At 50.8% G+C, this 20629-nt stretch overlaps 1 protein-coding gene across 1 annotated transcript in view; it reads left to right on the top strand.

Annotated features, from left to right (window-relative positions):
- Nucleotides 1–20583, top strand: part of LOC122397700 — a 42270-nt gene extending 21687 nt beyond the window's left edge. The window contains exons 6-10 of the mRNA XM_043397046.1: nt 5760–5834; nt 14482–15099; nt 15179–18523; nt 18598–18753; nt 19176–20583. Coding sequence (XP_043252981.1) covers nt 5760–5834; nt 14482–15099; nt 15179–18523; nt 18598–18753; nt 19176–19345 — 4364 coding nt within the window. The 3' untranslated portion in view covers nt 19346–20583. The remainder of the gene's footprint in view (nt 1–5759; nt 5835–14481; nt 15100–15178; nt 18524–18597; nt 18754–19175) is intronic.
- Nucleotides 20584–20629: the final 46 nt, after the last annotated feature.

The raw sequence follows: 20629 nt of genomic DNA, 5'->3' as shown, positions 1-20629 counted from the left end.
CATCGCCCTGTGCGTTTTACCTGTTATAGTTTCCCCCCCGTTTCGTCGGCCGCTCATCTTTTTCAACCGTTCTCGATTTTCCGCGCGTTTATCGGGCGAGAGCAAACGAAACGAACATTCCAACGGCACGCAAATATCAACGGCAAAGTCTTGCGAATTTTTCAAATCGAAGATCTACAATTTGTAAACAGACCTTTGTACCATACTCGCGATATCGAATCAGTTCCGAAGACATTGACACGGCACGAAGTGTTAAAAACTAACGAGTCCTGTAGATCGGTAAATTAAACTCGTCGATCGTAAATTTTTCGCGCCGTAAACGCGATGCTCGACTTTCAAAGTGTTTTATACGACCCGCTCGGTCTTCACCGAGGATTGTGAACGACCAAGGAGATTTTAAAATTCGAGTGGTGTCGAGGGATCGTGTTGCTGTTCCACAAACCGCAACTACCGAATGTTACACGAGAAACGCTCGATTGGTAACTTTAAAAGGTATTTGAATATTTACTTCCACGGCGTCTCGATCTTTGCGTATTTGTTCAACTGGCGCGTCAGAGACATTCGCGTGAATTACATACGGGAGCTCGCATTCCGATGCTAATAGCGAACGAGAAACCAAAGCGAAGATTTCGTTTCGAATAAATGGAATGATACCGCGAGTTCCGGCGCTATCTACGCGGAAAATACATTTGTAAAGATTGTGCTGGTGTTTCGCGGATCGTGGAATCGATTTTGCGCCGGTAATCGTTCGAATTGCGGGCCTAGTTAAATCGTGCCGCCATCTCGCAACGATTTGTCCCCATGAATTGCAAAAATTCCGCCCGAGCGTAACGTCGACTTTAACGAGTCGTTGGAGCGTCTCGTCTCGTCTAATCCCAATTAGAACGTTCAAGGCAAGCGCCTCCGATTTTCGCGTAATCGTATGAATCATTGGGTATCGGCGATCTGAGTCACGGATTAATCGCGTCATCGTGTTGCCGGTGTCGAATAAAATCCGGTCGAAAGGAAAACCGCCACGAACGTCGCGGTGCCAACGACCGATCGGCGGACTCGAAATTACGATCCGGTCTTCCACGACGTTCGCGCATGCGACGCGAGAACGCTTTCAGCAGCAGGATGTGGGACATTAGAGGAACGCGGACTGTGCAGCTTCGCGGGTAAAAAAAGAATCTCCCCCGGACCGTGGGCTTCCATCCGGATCGTCGAAAAAGCCTGGCTGCGCGACGGAAAAAGGTCCGCTCTTACGACGCGCTCGAGATCGTTGGTCCCAAGGTTTACCAGACGGTCGTTTCCTCGTTTAAATTCCACGGGGGAAACGAGAAAAAAAGGGGATCGACGTTCGGATTTATCGCGGGCGAAAGGAAAAGAGACGCGAGGAGCTGGGAACCTCTGGGCCACCAGCGAGAGTCGGTCGATTTTCGTTAAGCGGATTTAACCGGAGAGGATGCTGTTGCAAAAATTCAATTTGTCGCCCGCATTGACCTCGAAGCCGCACTTTCACTCGCCACCCACAGAAAAGCGCAACGCAGCTGCCGCTCGGTTGCTCTCTCGGCTCGCGAGCACGATATATACATATATTTTTCGAATCTCAAGGGTAGACCACGCCAAGGGCTTCGGACGCTGGCAGCTGACACTGCAGATGGGCTACACCTGCCTCGCGCTATTTACCGTCCCGTTCCGTCGTGGTTTCTTCGAGAAATCCAGCACAATCTTGATCATCCACCCGACGAAGCCCCCCAGAAACCCTGGCTTCCCGATTGGTTTCCATCCTGGCTGCCAGGAAACTGTCCTCGACGATTTCAATGGCATCGATGACTACCGTTTAACGCGTTCCCAGTTGATCAACGAAAGGAAAGACCACACGAAAATTGAAGAAAGTCGTTAACAGACCGAACGTTTTTCCTGGTCGATTTTGCAATTGATGTTCGCGCGACGAGCCGGGAGGAACGTGGTCCAAGCGGCGCGAGAATAAAAGAGACAGGGTTTGCGTTCGTAGACGGCACAATTAGCTCATTCATCGGACGCATCTCGGCGCGCGTACGTACGATCGTGTACATATTAAATTCACGCGCAACACGCACCGACGTGCACGTTGGAAGAGGAAAGCCGGTGTTATCTGGCAGGCGCCAACTACTCGGTCGTTGTAACTCGCGAGATACATACTCTGTTAGCCGTGCGAACGATCGGTCGAGCCGTTTATTTATTTCGCCGGGTACCGGCGGCGTGTGTGTATCGCGTGCCCATAGGAATCGCACACGTGTTATGCCCGTCGATTACCTCGTGGCGAGAACCGATTCGGCCGTGGAGTTTAGAAGCGTTAATAATACGCCGCCGACGCGATAATTTCTATCGCGTCCGATGGAGCTTCGCGCTCTAATTGCCGCAAGTGCGCCCGATCGACGTCCAGTCGATACTCGTTACGCGTCGAGGAACGCCGAGTACGCTGCGTTGCGCCAGAATCGTACACGCGAACTCGATCTCGCGTCTTCGCGAGATTCGCCTCCGATCGACCCGGTTCAAAGGGACTTTTTGATCCGCAGCCCCAGAGTTTTACTGGGTCGAGGTCATCGCGCGAACGACGCCGCGTCGCTCGTAAGTCATTCGCCTTTGCGATCCTTCTTGTTCGTTGAAATCTTCGTCGAGCTTCGAGCATTCGTACAGCGTGAAAAAGTTTACTCCTTCGATCGATAGACAGGAGGGAATACCTTTTTCAATCGTACCGATCCATAATCATCCAGCTAATGGCCACACTGTGGCGAGCTTTAATTGAATCCGTACTAATTAACGAGGAGCTAATAATTGCGCGAACGGTCGCGACGCCCGGTAATTTTGCCGTGCTTCCTGCATTATGGGAATCACGTCGTCTCGTAATATGTACACGTTTCTGCCAGAACGCGATCCTCGAGCACACGCCTTGCACTTTCCTAGCCGCTCAACGTACCCGTAAACGAGTTTTCGATTAAACGATCCCACGCCGACGTCAGCATCGCAGCGTTCCAAGGTTAGGCTCGACGAGCTGAAACGTAACGTCGCGAAATCCGAGGAATGCTCGCCGAACGGAAAGAGACAGGTGGGGCAAGGCACTTTGAAATTGTTCGGCTCGTCCTTAATTGTAAATTGCACTCGTGAGAGCGAACGCGCCTATTATCGAAACAACTTTCCATTGCATCGTCGCCCAAGAGTTGTTACCCACGCGACGGGCAACGCACTTCCGGTCAACCGCGCCTTCGGCCGTGACGAATTCGACCCATCGATTATCCTATTTTAATTTTCAATATATTCAAATTTCTGTACGATTTCTTTATACATCTAAATCTGCTGGAAGGTTTGGTAGTGGAAGTTGTAGGGTTTCGGTAAATGAAAGTTTGCAAAGGAGACAAGCGTGAAAAGTAAGGTTTTGTCCCGCGTGCGTTGTGCCGGACTCGCCTCGATGCCGTTTTCAGCGGCAGCCCGCAATTTCTCGTAATTATTATGTTTATCTTTCTCATTCACTTAAGTCGGTACACCGATCCTCCGGTTGCCGGCGTGTTCGCCCAACGGATCTTACCGAAACGATTTCGCACCGGCGCGGCGCGGCGCGGCGCGGCGTTCTACCTGCGGACACGCTGACGCCGCCACGCGTCGACCATTACGTCGTCCGAGGGGCGTTACGGCCGATCCACTTTGTCAAACTCGATTTGCGTGATTCCCTTTCCTGTTCGGACGACTGCGCTCGAAATCTTGCTCCCCCAATTAGTCGACAAATTATCGCGTCGCGGGAACGACTCTTCGCCGAGCTAAACGATTTCGACACGACTTCGCCGCCGAGAACTCCGGGTCTCTATGTCCGATTTCTCGCACGCGAGAACCAGGCTTCCGTGATCCAATTTGGAAGATTCAATTTGCGCGATCGGTAACGTCGTCCGTTGCGATTACGATGCGGAGAAAATCGTTTTGGTCGTCGAGTTCACTCCGGTGCTGTGGACGAGGAACGTCGCGTCGCTCGCCGCTGGCGGAGTTAGCTCGGACGGATTGTTCCGCGGCGCACGGCACGCCGGAGGTCCGTGGAAAAGTGTAAAGGAAAGGGAAGGAGGAAAGAAGAGATGAAACGGAGGGAAGAGGAGGTTGGCGAAGAAGAGTTGACCGAAGTAAGAGAGGACGGGTCGAAGGAGTAAGAAGGGGAAGTTAAGATGGTCCAGCGCGGGCAGCATCAGCACCGCAGCCGGAGGTGATGACCTGCTCAAGGCCACCCGCTCCCAACCTAAGAGACCGGAGAGGAGAACCACTCTTCTTATTTTTCGTTGCTCCCTTTTCTCTCTTTCCACTTCTTCGAGCTCTCCCTCCTACCTTACGATTCCCTCTCGCTCGTTCCCTCCGCCCCGCCGACAGCCTGTCCTCTTCCTGTTCGCCGCGGCGGTTCTACCTTTTTCCTGCTCGTACTCCTTCGCCCGGAGCCCTTAATGTCAACTTCCCGGGGCCCTTTCGTCGCGTCTCGCCCCGTTGGATCGTATTGAAAAATGCCTCCTACGAAATATCCTCGTCCCGGCCCTCCCGTCCGTTTCTCGCGCGTAAATTTTTCCGAATCTCGCGCGGAACGGCCGTCTTCCTCCAGCTTCCGACTAAACGGCCCGTAAAATTGAAACGGACATGGAATTTTAACGGTCGATTAAGCCACGCATTCGCGTCGATCATCGCGCGTTTAAGCGTACCGCGGCGCGCCGTCAGGGGTTTACGATGCACCGCAAGAACTCGTAAAGCGACCGATATCGCTCGCCTTAATCTGCTTGCTCCGCGAAAGCGTTCGCTGTCGAAGAATGCGGCGACCGTCCTCTCCCGACCGCCGGAAACACTGCCCGTTCCCCGTTACCGCCGCCTCGGTTGATTCGACCCACCTCGCGCCTTTTCGCCTGCCGAAAATTCACCCGAACGATCGGTCACTGTGCTACGAATTAATTAACCTGTTCGATCCCAAGTAACGAACGAAGGGAAGGAAAAACGCAACGACTCTCGACCCAATGAAACGACGTCTTACGCCCACCAAGCTGGTATGTAATTTCAGCCAAACCCCTAGCAACTGGAGGTTGTCGGCTGGCGTCGGAGCGAACCGTAATTTTACGAATCTATTTGCGGTACCGATGCAAATTACAGCAATCAAATTCACTTTTTCGCCCGGGACGTTCGTAAACGAGGGAGCCCACCGTCGGGAATTAATTAATGCCGAGCGGGTTCAAAGGTCCGCCGGCATTAGAGAGGGAACACGCTGAACGCGGCGTGTCTCTCTAGATATGGATCTGTACGGGCAACATTCGTTAAGCGATCAAGGTCGCAAGGAACACGCGAGAAAGAGAGATAGAGAGAGTCCAGTCGAGTCCTCGTAGCACGTTTAGCGTTCCGCGTATTCCGTTTATTGCTGAATGGGTGTATGCGGTGTCCTGCATACGGAAACAGAAACCTCTTCGGTAGCGTTAATCTCGCCCGTACATGCTCGACGCGTGTCGTACGTCTCGCTGGTTCTCTGTGTGCATCTGGATGTTTAATAAGAGCCGGGTCAACCGATGTCAACCGTGCAGCTGTGTCCACTAGCCAGCAGCTATTACCTCCACTCATTATCGCCGGACTCCTTCTTTATTCGCGACCGCCTCCAAAGTCATTTTTCTTAATTGAAACGTCAGAGCCGCGATACCGTCTCGCGGCCTGTCATTCGCAATCGTGGCGAATGGAAAATTCGTGGAAACGTGGTTCGTTCATATTTTCATACGTTTCCTTCTCTCCTGTTGCAGCACGGAATGACGAAGTAGACAACGCCAACGGAATCGCCAACTTCTCCGAGACAGGGGCTGAAAATCTCCACGCAGGTGAGCGACGCTGTTCGGTAATTTCGAAACCGAGTTGCACGCTTTTAAAAACACTCACGATTCTTGCAACTTGTACCGTATTGTTTAAGCAGTATGCCGTAAATTTCAGCAGGCTTAACACCCTCGGACATAAAAATTCTTGTAACGGAACGCTGGTCTTTCGAGGCGCGCTTTTCAAGAGGACCAACCACGGCTATGCGAACGAAAGAGGTTACGAACATATTAGAGAGAATTATCAGCGAAATGATTTTTGTCGAAAGTGCTCGCACGTGATTCGAACGTAACCCCCATCGGGTCTCGATACGCTTGATCCCATCGCGGCATTCAAACCGCTCTCCGAAACGTCTATTCAACTCGGTTGAAAAGCGAATGCCATGAATCGTGTGTCTAAACTTTCGAGGCACTCTCGCGTGGCATTCCGTTCTCGGAACCGCGTCTTCTTACAAAAGAAAGCGATTGGAATGAATTTTTGTAAAGCGCGGCGAGGAACGTCGACTCGGCGTGACCGACAATCGTTCCGCGGCCCAACAATGGCGCTAAGCCGCAAATGCTCGCTACTTTACGACGATGGCCCGTCCTTCGGACGCCGGTGAAAGTCCGCAAGAATTCGCCCTCGATCGTGTTGCGAACTTCACATTGAGATACTCGTGACGTGTCACGGAGCCCGTTCCGGCCCGGTAATGAACGCCTCGTGTCGACCACGGGACGAGAACGAACAAGGGAGACCGAACTATCTTTCAGACGTTCCAGTCACGATTTTCGTCCGCGAGCATTTTCTACGCCGCGATTTCGTTCCCGCGGGAACGTAAAAGTTCCGCCTTCGCCGTACCCTATCGGCCAGCGCATGTGCCCGGAAAACTATCCCCCTTCGCTCAGAAATTATTGCTTTCGCGTTCCTCGGTTACACGCCATCTTGGTGTTCTTGGCTTTTGACAACTCGAAGAAACGCTTGGTGCATCGGTGCTACGTACCGTTTCTATCGATTCGATGGTTCTTTTCGCGCGACCGTGGCAGCTCCGGGCCCCCGACACCAGTTTCCCCGTAAAAAAATTAATTGGATAAGATTCTCGAGGTGTGATTCGCTTCCTACTTGTTTCGCGAGCCGCTCCCACGAGCGAGCATGCGAAGTCGGCGTCATCGGCGTCTCGAGGCACGTACGGCGACGCGCGCCGCCGACTTCGATGCCAATGTTTCCGCATTCTGGAATCTTATTTCTGACTATGGAATATTCCCTGTCTAGCCGACGCATCGACAAAAATTGCGTGCACCGGGCTTCCCGTGCTCGCCGTTTCGAAAGTTTCGCGCGAACGTTCGGGGCCATGGAACACGGAACACGCCGCGGTCTTCCTGCTCGTCCGTTTCCTCGTCCAAACCTCGCGATACGAAAATCGAAAAGAAAGATCGACATCGACCGGAACCAACGTTGTATCTGTCGTTGAATTTTTGTGGATTCGAACCGGGGAATATCGACGCGTTCCAAGGGAAATCCTTCCTGGCGCCTGCGATGGAACTCGTCGAGATTTTGCTTTCGCCGAGTTACAGCGCTGCACTCGCGTCGGGGTTAACCGTTGGCGAATGCTCGCGCTTTTATCGTGCTTCGCCGCAGCGATGTGATTTACGAGTCAAAGAAGGAACGAGGCATACGCGAAGCCTACCGAAAGCGCCAAGGTGAAGTTTTCGCGGACGCGGCTCCTGTCATTGGTGGCTGCGAAACAACAGCGTCCGATGGTACGCATCATGGCCCAAAAATACCGCGTCTCCGAAAGGTTAACTCGTCGGCCCTTTGACCCGCGCGTCAACGCCGAGCGAGCAAAGCGAAGAAAATAATGTGGGAACCGCGCGATCGCTCGAAAGCTGGGCGTGCATAAACCAAGGAACGCTGGCCTCGCGACGACTGCCACGAAATCAACCTTTCCCGATTCATCACCGATTCGTTACCGATTTCGCCAACCGATCCAACCGCCCCCGCCTATTAACTCGACCCTTGCTAATGACTCGATAATGACACGCTCGATCGACGAACGAAGCCACACAAAATACCTTTCTCCGATGCTTTTCGCGCAGTGTGTGGGAGTATTATCAGATAAAGCGCTTAATGCGTTCGCGATAAATGTTTTATTTAATTTTAAATGCTTTCTATCAATCGCCGGTCGATATGTACGTTTTAATCGATCGAAATGTATCCTCGAGCCGATCGAGGCGCTATAGAATTAAACGGAGTAAGGAAATCCTTGGCGATGTTCCGTCGATGAGAAAAACGGAAGTCGAACGGACGACCGTTGGAGCGGAGCAAGCTGAAAGTAACGCGGATTCCAGTCGTCGGGCGTTTTCGAATTCTTTTCATTTCGGTGGCCGCGACACCGCGCGTCCGCTCGCTCGAGCGCGAAACTCGGGGAAAAGTCGGAGAGACCGCGCGCGCGGATTTGTGATGTAACGCGCGAATCAGAGTGTGAGATTGACCGGCAAAAAACAGATTTCGCAACCGACTAACGAGAATCGGGCCTCCCTTATCGAATAGAATTGAACGTTACCCGGTGCCGGACGTTCGAACGGGTCACGAACAGTGTTTACGCGGCGAATTACGCGAAAATAACATAATCACAGGTTGAAATAAACTTCCACGCGTGCCTCTTGCGTTACGATGGGAGTGACTATACTTCGAAGAAAGAGGTTTGGGCGGGAAAGGCGATGGGGTTAAATAAGCACAACCCCCGAACGAGGACCGTGAGAGTCGATCTAGGGATTTTTGTATGAATCGACTATCGTTGTTGGGCTCGCGCGCGTCTCGGCGGTGCTTTTCAATTAGAACGCGGCAATTAAAATCACGCTCGTCAAGTGGCGTGAACAGGCGGTTTGCCGAGTAATAGGCGAAACGTACGCGCAGACGTGGCCTCGGCCGCTCGTAGATCTGCAACGTGATATTAACCCTTCAACGCGGTTCGGCGTATTAAGTTGCGTCCCACTTTTCTAGGCCTCCGGTAGGTATCCGGAAAAAGACAATCGGTTTTCCGATGTACAAATCACCGGCCGCGGGCTGGATAATGGACACGAAATTGTTGTGCAATTAAGGACACGAAACCTTGCTTCTTCCATGCTACCCAGTCGGGCGCCACAGCACTCTGTTCGAACCTCTTGAGCAATTCGAGGATCCTAAACGCGTAAAGATAACGAACTTGCGAATTAAAATATCGTAAAGCGCCAACAACGCCGTCGTTGGTGTACGTAACGTCGGTGATTTATCGCGGTAGGCTGTACGTATGCTCGTCTGAGTCATTCCACCTTCGAAATGGAAAAAAAGGCCGATATTCAAAGTGTATTCGACGGTTAACATATTTGAGAACGTAAGTGGACAAAGAACGCAGAACGGTCGACGGTAAACGGCGAAGTTTCTCGGTTCGATAATGACCGATCGTTTCGAAGCCTCGGTGACGCGATTCGTCGTGACAAAAGAACGCCCGTTCCGAGAGATAAAAATAACAATTAATAATCCGCGTACAAGGTCCACGCTTTCGAGACACGTAGACTCGCGGGACGCGATTCGAATCTCCGCCGCGCCAAGGACAAACGACTTTTAGGCACCCGCGACGGATCTGTCTTTTGCGAAGAAAGCGACAAACGCTCCTAATTACGTAATTTACCGTTACGATCGATGTAATCGCGTCTTTATTCTCTTCAAATATTTTCGACCGCCAGCGAGTCACGATAAAATGGAGAATCGCGAGAACGTTCGTAAATAACGCGTCATTGTTCAAATAATCCGACGGCAATTCGCCGTAAACCCCACCTACGCGATACCATCGTCGGTTTCTTTAAAAACGAACGCCGTGCTCGGCGTCCTTCGAACTCGGTTCGATCGCTAATATCCTCCGTATCTTGTATCGTGAATTCGAGCTGTAAATTTTACCTCGAAATCCAATCAGAGCTATCTCCGGCGATAACTTGACGGGCTAAAAGATCCAGCCGATATTAAGCGGTTAATAATGGAATGGAGGGTACTTCCTGTTCGGATCCCCAGCCGCGCGCCACTCGACGCCATGGCTGACCTTCCGTTCGTGTGTCCAACATCGCGAACTGTCGTGGCTCGACTCCGAACACTTTGCACGATTTACACACGCCGGCAGATTAATCATCGAGAAACATATTCGTCGATAGCGCGCGTCATTCTGCGATCAGTACTTTTTAACCTTCGGGCAACGCTGCTTTTTTCACATTCCATCCTTCGGAGTGTATCACGCTTCTCGGAATGGCTACTCCAATTCTATTTCGAGCAGTGAAACCTAGAAACCGGAGTCACTTTTTCTCGTAAAATCTTTCGAGCTGTAAACCTACTCGTCGACACCTACAAACGTAGTTCGGAGTAAATTCTAGTTTTGGTCGTTCTTAACTCATTGATGCGTATACATATGTGTATTTATTTTATTTTATTATCGCATTTAGAGCAAACACAAAGTGAATCATCGTGAGACGTTCGTTACGGAAATGAGTAAATCCATTTATCTCTATTTCGAGATACAAAAGGTTTTGCATTTAGTACGACTGAAAAGTATCGATATCGATAAGCGTTAATTGATTTGCTGTGTATTTTCGGTGATCACCGATAAATTATCAGAGATTCTCGAACAGTATGGGCATTACCCGAACAAAACTATGTTTTTGGTCGTCTGAAAAATGAAAACGCGGTTCCAACAAATGCTCTACCATATAACGTCCATAGATCGTAATCTAAATGTTTCGGTGGACCAGAGATATTTCGTAAGCGATGTAGGGACACCGATCCCGAAAGTCGGGGACCAAAAACGTGTTCGCGACACGTCGCGATGACAGCCGCCGCTTTATCCCTTCTCTCGTGCAAGCGCGTATGTCGGTGCTAACCGCGGAAGCTGGCCTCGACGAGCAATGTCGTCCAGTCTTACGAGAGCCTTCTTACCGGTAAGAACGAGTCCTCTCTCCTTCTCTCCGCCACCCTCTAACTCGAGTCGTCTCTCTTCGTTTTTCTCCGAACAAGTCCTCCAGGGTCGGGACCCACCATGGACGTTTTTGAGTCCCGGTTTCGTGAAATCACCGCGACGATACTCTCAGTGGTCCAGCCCTTGGACGAGTAATCGCTATTCTCTGGATCGGTTCGCGTGGGACAGCGACTCGTTCGAAAGCAAAGCGTGCGAACCGGACTCCGATAGGATGAAATCGCTAGTGAGGAAGCCCGACGCAGGGAGCACGCTGCCGGATGCCCGATTTTTCGACACGCTCGAGGTCTGTACTTACCGATCGCTCGATTATACGATCCGAGTCACGAGAAGCCTTTTTCCCTTTGGGTGTCCAACGTTCTCCGGTCCGTTCGTTTCTGAAAACCTGGTCACCCTGGTAAAACAATCGTAATTCCATGTCGTGTGGAAAAGGAGGGCAAAGGAGTTGACGTTTGTTCGATCGAGCGTACAAGGCGTCGGGGAACGAGATTTCACGATTTCGAAATCACGTTCGCCGAGGAGATCCACCCACGAGCTCGAGGCACACGCGCGTGTCGCTGACGTACCGATTAAAATTCCTAGCCGAATGCCGGCGGACACGACTAATCGACGATACGCGTGTACTCGAGAGACGCGACTCGCTCCGATGTGGCGTGTTTGTGTGTTCCAGCGATCGCACCATATTTGTACCGATATCGGGGATAGCCCGAGCGTTCCGTGTGTGCGTTCGACGAATGCAACCGTTGCTGGAACGCGAAACGCGTGCGATTTGATCGAATTAAAACGGAAGTTCTCCGTGCATCCAGCGAGTGTTTGGTGCTTGCAGTACCTGTACCATCGTGATGGTTACAAGCATGTTAATCTACCCCCTAGCCACTTACCAGGGGGGCAAAGATCAACTAGCCCTCTTAACATTCTCCGTATCATAGAGGAAGGGTACTTGAACGACCCAATCTTGATTCCCCCAGTTTCATTGCACGTAAGGACGTTTTCACTTGGGTCTTTTCTTTCTGGCTCGAGTCTATATTATTCGATGGAACAATAAACTAAATTACACTCGACACCTCGCGGCGCACACATGCGAGCACGCTTCAAAAGTCACCGCGTGTACTCTAATGCCCGGTGTCCATTTCGGTTCTATTCTTGAGAGTCGGTATCGAGAATAAGTGCCCTTTCACACGAGCAAACAGAAGAGTCTTCGTGCCGGTAGCTGGTTAGTCACTCGTTAGGATTTTTACTCTTGAGAGCAAAACTCTCCAATAGTTCTATTCAGACCCAATTCCAAGCTGCTGGACAGAACGATAGTAACCTCCACCACCAGGGGATATTAGACTCGAAATAACCGAACCCTCCCTTCGTTATTCGAGTAATAAAGAACTCTGGTTGGCGTAAGGAAGTCCCTTTTGCTCGGAGAATCTAACGCAAGTTCCGTTCCCCCGGGGGATCCTGACTTGGCTGTTCGCAGCGGGAACCCGATCCTCGGTATCGTGGCGCGTAAAAAAGCTCGAGTCCTGATAAAAATGTCGATCGTCCGGAGAATCGGATGAATGCGGAAACCAAGCGGCGTGTAAGTTTGCGAGCGATACGAGAGGTTCTCTCTGTTTCTGTTAAATGGCCGGAACGCCGTTGGTAGAAACAGGAAACTCGTAGGCGCTGTTCGTCTACGAATTACATAATACGCTGCCGCGATTCTCCGCTGCCGGTGAATGGAATTTCCGATGGCACGTGGTGCATCGCGATACGGGAACAGCGCTCCGGTTTGCACGTGTATCGGCGATTAGTTCCATCGAACGGCAGCCGGCCGGGAATGTTGATCAGAAGTTGCAACGGGACGCGCGTTTTGCCAGCGGTGGATTAACCCTGGGACACTCGATCACCAAAGAAACACTTTACAAACAGAAAAAAATGTTGCAAAGTTAACGTTGTTACTGGTACAATAGTGGTAATGTACGGCGCAAGAAACGTTACACCGTCCTTTGGAATAATACTTTACTCGAGAAATCATTCTAAAATTAATAATCGTGTACCCGAGATAGCGAAATGTTATGGCTTGGGCGCACGCTGCTGACGGCCAGCGCGGATGATAAATTTGCTATCGAGCTATAAATGACGCCGACTCCCTTATCGTCGAGACGTCAATTGAAATTGTGGATAATAGGGAAGTTACAATTGTTGGAGCAGACCTCTCGATGCTACTGACTGCTTCGTAGCAACGGAAGATTTACATTTAATATTCCCGATCGATCCACCGCGACCAAAACCATGATTCCTTTCGATTTATATCGTTTCTCGAACGAGCGACATTCATCCCCCGTGGGACACGATTTCGTTCCAACAGCTCTTCGGAAGCCAAGTGAAACGCGGAAGCGCTAAAACCGTCCGATTCGAAAGGTATCTGAAAATATTTGTCCGGGCGCGCGTGCGTTTTTCGCGACTCGGAGCGAAAGAGCCGGGCGACAAACACGCTTCGCGGGCGCAGATAACGTTGGTGCGCGCGTCAAGTTTTATCAGCGAGAGCGTTAGAATGTAGAAATCCTTGGATTCGATCGACCGGTCGCGAAAAAACCGCGGATCCGCGAGAGGTACGCTCGCGGGCGCGATTCCCGCGCGGCGCGTGCTCGACCGGACTCGCCCAACGTCAAGCGTGAAAGTAACGCTGTTGCGTAAATCGGCTAAAATAACCAGGACTCTCGTGGGTTCTTTCGCGGACGACGTGTCCTTGTTTCGCGACGAGTCTCGAGATTTACTTTTAACGACGATTTGGACGAGAACGGAGGATCGATTGTTCTTTTTTTTTCTTATAAACGTGGAATACGATATGGAGCGTGCGCGAGTCGTTTCTCGGCGAGAGTGGCGGAAAAATCTGCTCCGTTTCTGCGCTGGAATTCCTGATTGACCTTTGGAAAATCCAGATCAACCGGCGGAGAACCTTCGTAATCTTGTTTGTACGTTCGCTCGGACCGCGCTATCGTCTACGTCCGTTTAAAAAACTGTAAACGCGAACCGTGACGACGAAGGTGCGTCTTTACGATAGAGCCGGGCCGAACTAAATGGGAATATTTCCTTCGGTGCTCTCGCGTAAATTGAAATTCCTGCGTTTCGCAGCACCCGGTCGGTTGCCGGGGAGCGATAAACGCAGAAACAACGTACAAGAAACACACGCGAGTACGCGATGGTTTTTCTTTTTTTCTTTTAAATCCATCGGTTGCTCTTATCGGAATTGGATGGTACGTTCTATTAAACGCGATCCCTCCCACCGGCCGCTGCCGTTGCAATCCGCTTGGAAGCGTATTCGAAACGGTCCGGAGTCGATCGCGAGCAAACGAACGTCGATCGGTCGGACGACGGATTGCAACATCTATCCGGCGAGTGCACGCGAGCGTGATTTCATCGGTTCTACACGCACGGAGCTCCGAATTCGATTACAGCGAACGGAAAACAGCCGGTTCGACCGATCGCCTAATTGTTCTCTATATATAAAACAGATTCCTCCGTTCGAGGGCCGTCGATCTCTACTAATTTCCGAGTATAAACACGCGATCGATCACACGTGTCTATCCTACACCCACGTTCCTCGGAGTCAGTTCATTTAAATTAACCAAACGTGCATTTTTAATGGATGCGTATAAGCATGTACAATATTGGTAAACGTATCGTTGACGCTGGTTCGTGTGTGATTTCAGAGACGGTAAATGGTAGAATGGACAACTGCGGAGGCGGTCAGCGCCTACCCCCGGACGGGGACGAGTTTCCAGCAGCGTACCAAGAGTTCGGCGGCAACAACCAGCAGTACCGATTCGTGACGACATCGACGACGACGACTAGTGCGTCGACGATGACCGCGAACGGCGGTCTCGTCTGCAACGAGAGCGAGTCGTTCGTCGGCAACGAGAACTTGAAGCTGATCGAGAGCAACGCGGTCAGCTCGGAGAGCATAATTCTGTCCGATAGCAGGGTGAACCGAGTCGAGAACGTCTGTCAGGAGGTGAGCAAGGTCGGTCTGCCGAGCATCGAGATAAACGGCAAGACCAGCGTCGAGAGCGTGTGCCAAGACACGAGCGCCTCCGTTCGAGAGTCCCGCGTCGACGATGGCAAACCTTATGTCGCGGACGACTTTGTTAAAAAAACCACGTCCGTGACCAACTATTCCAGCTACGGGAATCAGGGTAACGGTAACGTCCTACTATCGGAGAAGAAGATCGAAATCACCGGTTACTATCACAAAGACGCGTCGGTTATCGAAGAAGTCCAGGACCACGAGAAAGAGCCGTTGGAGACGCCACCGCCTCTGCCGCTGACAGGTAACGTTCGTTCGCTGTTTCTCCGCGATCCACCAACAACATCCTAGGACGATTTTAGACATTGTTTTATTTTCACCAGGCCCGCCCAAGATGGAGACGATCGGACTGTACGCGAGGAACACGGAGTCGCCGCAGAAGAAGTACTCGTTGAACGGCCAGCTCCGGAGGCAGGACGACAAATCCGAGAGGTCCGTCAGGGACAAGATCGCCATGTTTTCGTCGCAGAGCAGCCTGGACGGGCCCCTGTTTCCGAACGCTGTCACGGTGGCAGCCGCGACGAACAACTGCAGAAGACTGTCCAAGTACAAGTCCACGGAAGACGTATGCAGCGACGAGAAGAATCCGGGACAAAAGGAGAGGACCTCATTCTTCGCGGACAGAACGCAGAGTTCCTTGGACTTGACCGATTCTGGCAGGAACGTCGGCCAAGATTCCGGTAGGAAGTACGGGCAAAGGTCGCCCAGCGTGCCTCAGAGTCCGTTGTTAGCCTCGCCGACGATTCACGTTTCGAAAACGTTCCCCGTCGTTCCGCCGAAACCGCTGATAAGCACGTTCGAGAAATCCAAGAGCTACGCTTCGAACGCAACGCTGTCCGGTAGCCCGCAAAACAACGTCGCCAGCAATCAGAATTCTTCGAACGTGCCACTGAAACCCGTCACGGCGATCGCCCGCGCCACCAGTTTCTCCGGATCGACGCCATACGGCCAGGATCGCGTCTCCATGCCCAGCGACCTCTCCGCCATCTCGCAGATCTCCAGGACCAACTCTCTCGCCTCCACGTTCAGAAGGCCCAGCGAAGACGCCAGGAGAAACAGCCTGAATCAGCTGATCGAGCAGAGGAGGAGGTCGATATCCAAGCTCAGGGGTCTGGTCATCCCGGAGAAGGAAGCCATACCCATCGACGCGCCCATCGTCGATCTGCCCGAGATCAAGTCGCGGGATTCCATTCTGTTGCATCAGCTACCGAAAGCCAACATACAGGATAAGTGGGGTTCCCAGAGTTCTCTGGCGAGTAACGCGAGCACGGCGAGCATGCCCCTGAAAGCCACGACGTCCTTCAAGATGCCAGCTCCTCAGATACACTCGAAATACTCTCCGGCCTTCAAAAGGAAAAGCCTCGCGGTTTATGGCTCGTCGTCGTCGAATTCCTCTGTGAACGGCAACACCGTGAAAACGTCCCAGGCGACTCCGACGACCCCGACGATGTCCTCCGAGCCGCCGAAGAGTCTGGAGAGCATCTGCAGCCCCACGAGAAGCGATTACAGCTTCGAGTACGCGTCGACGGCCAGTTCGCCCGAGGGGCTGCGCAACAGACCGAAGGCTGTACAGAGGAAGACGCGAATAGACTACGACGACTCGGACAACGATTCCGCGGTGAGCAGCTCGCAGAGCAGCATCTCCCGGGGTTTCAGTCCTCCCATGTCACCGGTTCCCTCCGAACGATCCACCGTCTCGTCCGAGAGATCGTACGTCTCCACCGAGACCAACTACCGAAATCGAGCTCTGATCATAGACAGCCCGACCAGAACGTACGCTCGGGAGTCAAGCGCTGGGGAGTACGCCAGATCGAGCATCCTCGCCGAGAGAACGTTCGCCTCGGAGAGGTCGTCGTCCAGCAGCAGCGGTTCCGACCCGAGATCGCCGCAGCCGATAGAGTCGATCGCGAGGAACTCCCAGATACCGCAAAGGCAATTGAAACGATCCAACAGCACCGAAACGAACTGCAGCACCTCCTCCACCTTGACTTCCGGTTCCCAAGCGAGCGCGGAGTCTCTCTCCAGAAGGGTGCTGAAGCCCCAAAGCGTAGAGGCCATAAATCGCAAGAACATCTTGGCGAGCGCCAGGTGTCGAAGCGGAAGAGACCTGAACGGATCGCCGCTGATCCAACGGAAGTTCGCCGACGAGGAACGTCGCTCGAGCATCGCGGAGAACGGCGACGACGCGCACCAGAAGAATCGCGTGAAGGCGGTCTCGAGCCCGCAGGACGTAAAGATCGCTTACATAGAGGTGACGGACACGTTCGCGGACGGTAACTCGTTTCAAAAGGAGGAAGAACCCAAGCTGCCTCCGAAGAGGAGCGTCCCGCCGCCGGTCGTACGACCACCCAAATCTGAAATGCTACAGCCCTCGAACGACCTCAAGATGTGGGTGCGCACGGAGGCCAAGGCTCTCGCCAAGTCCGCGGAGATGAAAGCAGCCAACAAGGTCGAGAAAAAGCCTCACATCGCGGACGTTGCCCCTGCAAATAAAACGCCGAAGAACAACAAATCGAACGCGGTTGAACAGCAGCTACTCGGTTCGCCGACAAATAGAAATAACCCGATCAACGACGAGTCCGATCCGATGGAAGTTTCCAGGCAACGATTCGGCTCGGGCGTGCCATCCAAGAGGCCATCCGAGGACCAGAACGACCTTCTGACGATCCTCACGACAAAGAGTAGATCCAGATCGGCTATACACGTGGACGAAGGCAGCTTCGGAAGATCCAAGAGCCAGATGAGCTTGGAGGACATTCTGAACGCAAAGGCGGATGTGAAGTTATCGCGTGCTCAGAGCGTCGAGGGACGAGCCGAGAAGAGTACCGTTCTGTCCGCTACTCAAAGTAGATCTCTTTGGGAGTCCAGGGACAGTCGATACGCTAGGCGAAACTCGACGACCTCGAACGAGTCCTGGAACGAGGAGAAGCCGTTCGTCTCGAAGATACCGACGTTGGGTAAATCGAGATTCGTCGACAGCGGCGACGAGATGGTGGAACTGGACAAGTCGAAGATGCTGTCCAAGATTCCAACCACAAGGAACCTTGGTAGAAGGAGCGCCAGCGTGACGGACATGAAGAAGGCTCTGGAAAAAATGGAGGTGAACTGTTCGTCCGGTCAACATCCGAGTCCCGGGACAGGTCATAACCGATTCCCGAGCCTGGACAGCAGCATCGACGAGAATCTGTCCCCGATCGGGACGGACATGGACACGGATAGATGTTGCAGCGAACAATTTGGCAGCATCAGCTCTTTGGCCAGTAGCACGAGCCTGATCTCGCAGCAGGAACTGGCGCAATTGGTGGAGGAGGCGAGCCTCGAGGAAGCTCGAGGCGCTCACGACGTGATCGTCGTGCTTCTTCATAAGGAGAACCCCACAGGCAGCGTTGGCATCACGCTGGCCGGAGGTGCCGATTGCGAAGTCAAAGAAATTACGGTCCATCGTGTGTTGGTGCATTCCATAGCGGACAAGGACGGCCGCGTGCAACGAGGAGACAGGATTCTGAGCATAAATGGTAGAAGCACGCGCGATCTCACGCACAGAGAGAGCTTAACGGTGCTCAAGCAACCTAGGTCGGAAGTCGTTTTGGTCGTTTCTCGTGCAAGGACTGAGGAGGGGTGTAACAAGTTGAAGTCACGAACCGCGAGCGTCGAAACTATCATCGAAGGTGAGAGACCTTTAAAAAAGGTAATTCCGAGTCGATCGCGGCAACCGAAGGGTTTTCTGCTCTTTGTTTGAAAGGATTCGAGACGAACGGTGTCGCGGAGGATACTGCTTGGGGGCCACCCTCCGTTATAGCGGTATATAAAGATGGCGCTGGTCTGGGATTCAGTCTCGAGGGGGGCAGAGACAGTCCTCTCGGGGACAGGCCGCTGATGATCAAGAAAATATTTACCGGTACGTTCGATAATTTCTTCCGTATTCTTTCCCCTCGAATGTACGGTACAATTTCTTGGACGCTGCCGACTCGGACACCGATTTTAAGAAAAATCGAGATGGGTTAAATTCAAATCGTTCTAAAAAAATTATTTTCAGTTGCGGGGGTCAATTATAATCGTTTTTGGTGAATAGGCATACCTCCGAATTCCCACGCAGTGGGAAAATAGTAACGGGGCTTTAGAGCCCTAGAAAAATAGTTCGAAAAAGTATATTGAATGCGAGGTCTACTCGTATACCTCATCTGTGTTTATATTTTGCTTTTTGCAGATAACATTCAAATTTTGCCCTTTTGCAGACCAAGTTTTTCTACAAATTTCTAACGGAAGAGTTCTAATTGAAATGTTTGTTGCTGGTAACAATGATTCGTTTATTTGAAATAGGAGGTGCTGCTGAGAAGACAGGTGCCTTAAAAGCAGGGGACCAGTTGTTAGAAGTGAACGGTAATGATGTAACGCGAATGTCAAGAATCGAAGCGTGGTCTCTGATGAAGAAACTACACGATGGTGAAGTAAACCTCCTAGTCAGGCACCCTGCCACCAAATCATCGTGAACGGTAGTCAATTAAGGTAAACGTATCGTGCAAAAATCGTGAGGAGTACGATAGAAAATACGGCTATAGAAGTGCACGATCCGTAATCGACGAACAAACGTATTTCTAAATATATTACACCGAGACGCTACAAAATACGTGGAACGATATAACGATATCTTAACCTGAAAACCGTAACTGTTCGATTCCCTTGTTGAAACGATGGAACGATACAATTTGTAATTGTATCGATGATTCTGTAGCGAATCTCGTGTTTGAAATTACGTTCTAACGTTAACGATTCGTTTCGTATTTTCTTATTGTTAAAGAATAACGAATATTCTGTTGGAATGTTACTTAGGATTTACATATCGTGCTTATATAATGAGGTAACGTTAAATAATTGTTTGGATACCTCGGTTTTCAGGGAGATTTTTTTTTTTTTCTTTTCCTTTTTCATTTTGTTGCGGTACCCATCGACTATAATTTATATCTTCTAGCATTGTTTTCAATACATCTAATCATAGTAAAAGGAGGAGCGCTTGTCCTAATTAGCTAGTATTATCCTCCGCTGCGATCGTAACGAAGAAACAAACAAGCGTGTATATCGACATGCTTCAGTCTCGCAATTTGTGTGTATACACGAAATGTTATGACGTAATAGAAGAGAAAGATTTGTAAATAAGAATAATGTGCAAAAATTTGAAATGCAACAGACCTAGAAAAATGTCACATGTAATATAAAAAAAAAAAAAGAAGAAATGTTAATATAACGCATTACGTTACTGGAGTATTTAAATGTAGACTGACATTCGTTTCTAGATTTGCGTTTGTTAAAAATCGTGCTGTGATATGTATGTGTGTTAATAATAAAACTAACAGGCGTTAAATAAAAATAAAAAACAATCCACAGTAACAAAATATTTTAATCTAACATAGATATTTACGAAATATTCGATTAATCGCTTGATTCATTAATGTTACGTATGCTTCTCTTCCCTCTTACATATTTTCTATACGCGATTCACGAATAGAAAACGCTGCAATGTAACTTTTCTCGATAATAAATCATGCAATCGAACTGCAGAGATGTGGTGTGGAATTTTTTTTTTTAAATCCGGATTGCTATTAATTTTAACATACAACGGACGATACGCCTGGTCTCGTATACGTAATACTAAATACCAGAGCTGAACGTATGGTCCGAATTTTTCGATTATCCGAATAATTAAAAATATCTGAATAATAATAAGAAAAAAAAAATTTTTAAGGGAAACATCAAAATAAAACACACATATGTACATA

Source organism: Colletes gigas, unplaced genomic scaffold (genome assembly GCF_013123115.1).
Source record: "Colletes gigas isolate AHSC1104 unplaced genomic scaffold, ASM1312311v1 Colletes_gigas_Sc00010, whole genome shotgun sequence".
NCBI classification, from domain to species: domain Eukaryota; kingdom Metazoa; phylum Arthropoda; class Insecta; order Hymenoptera; family Colletidae; genus Colletes; species Colletes gigas.
This window is presented reverse-complemented; position numbering and strand designations above follow the sequence as displayed.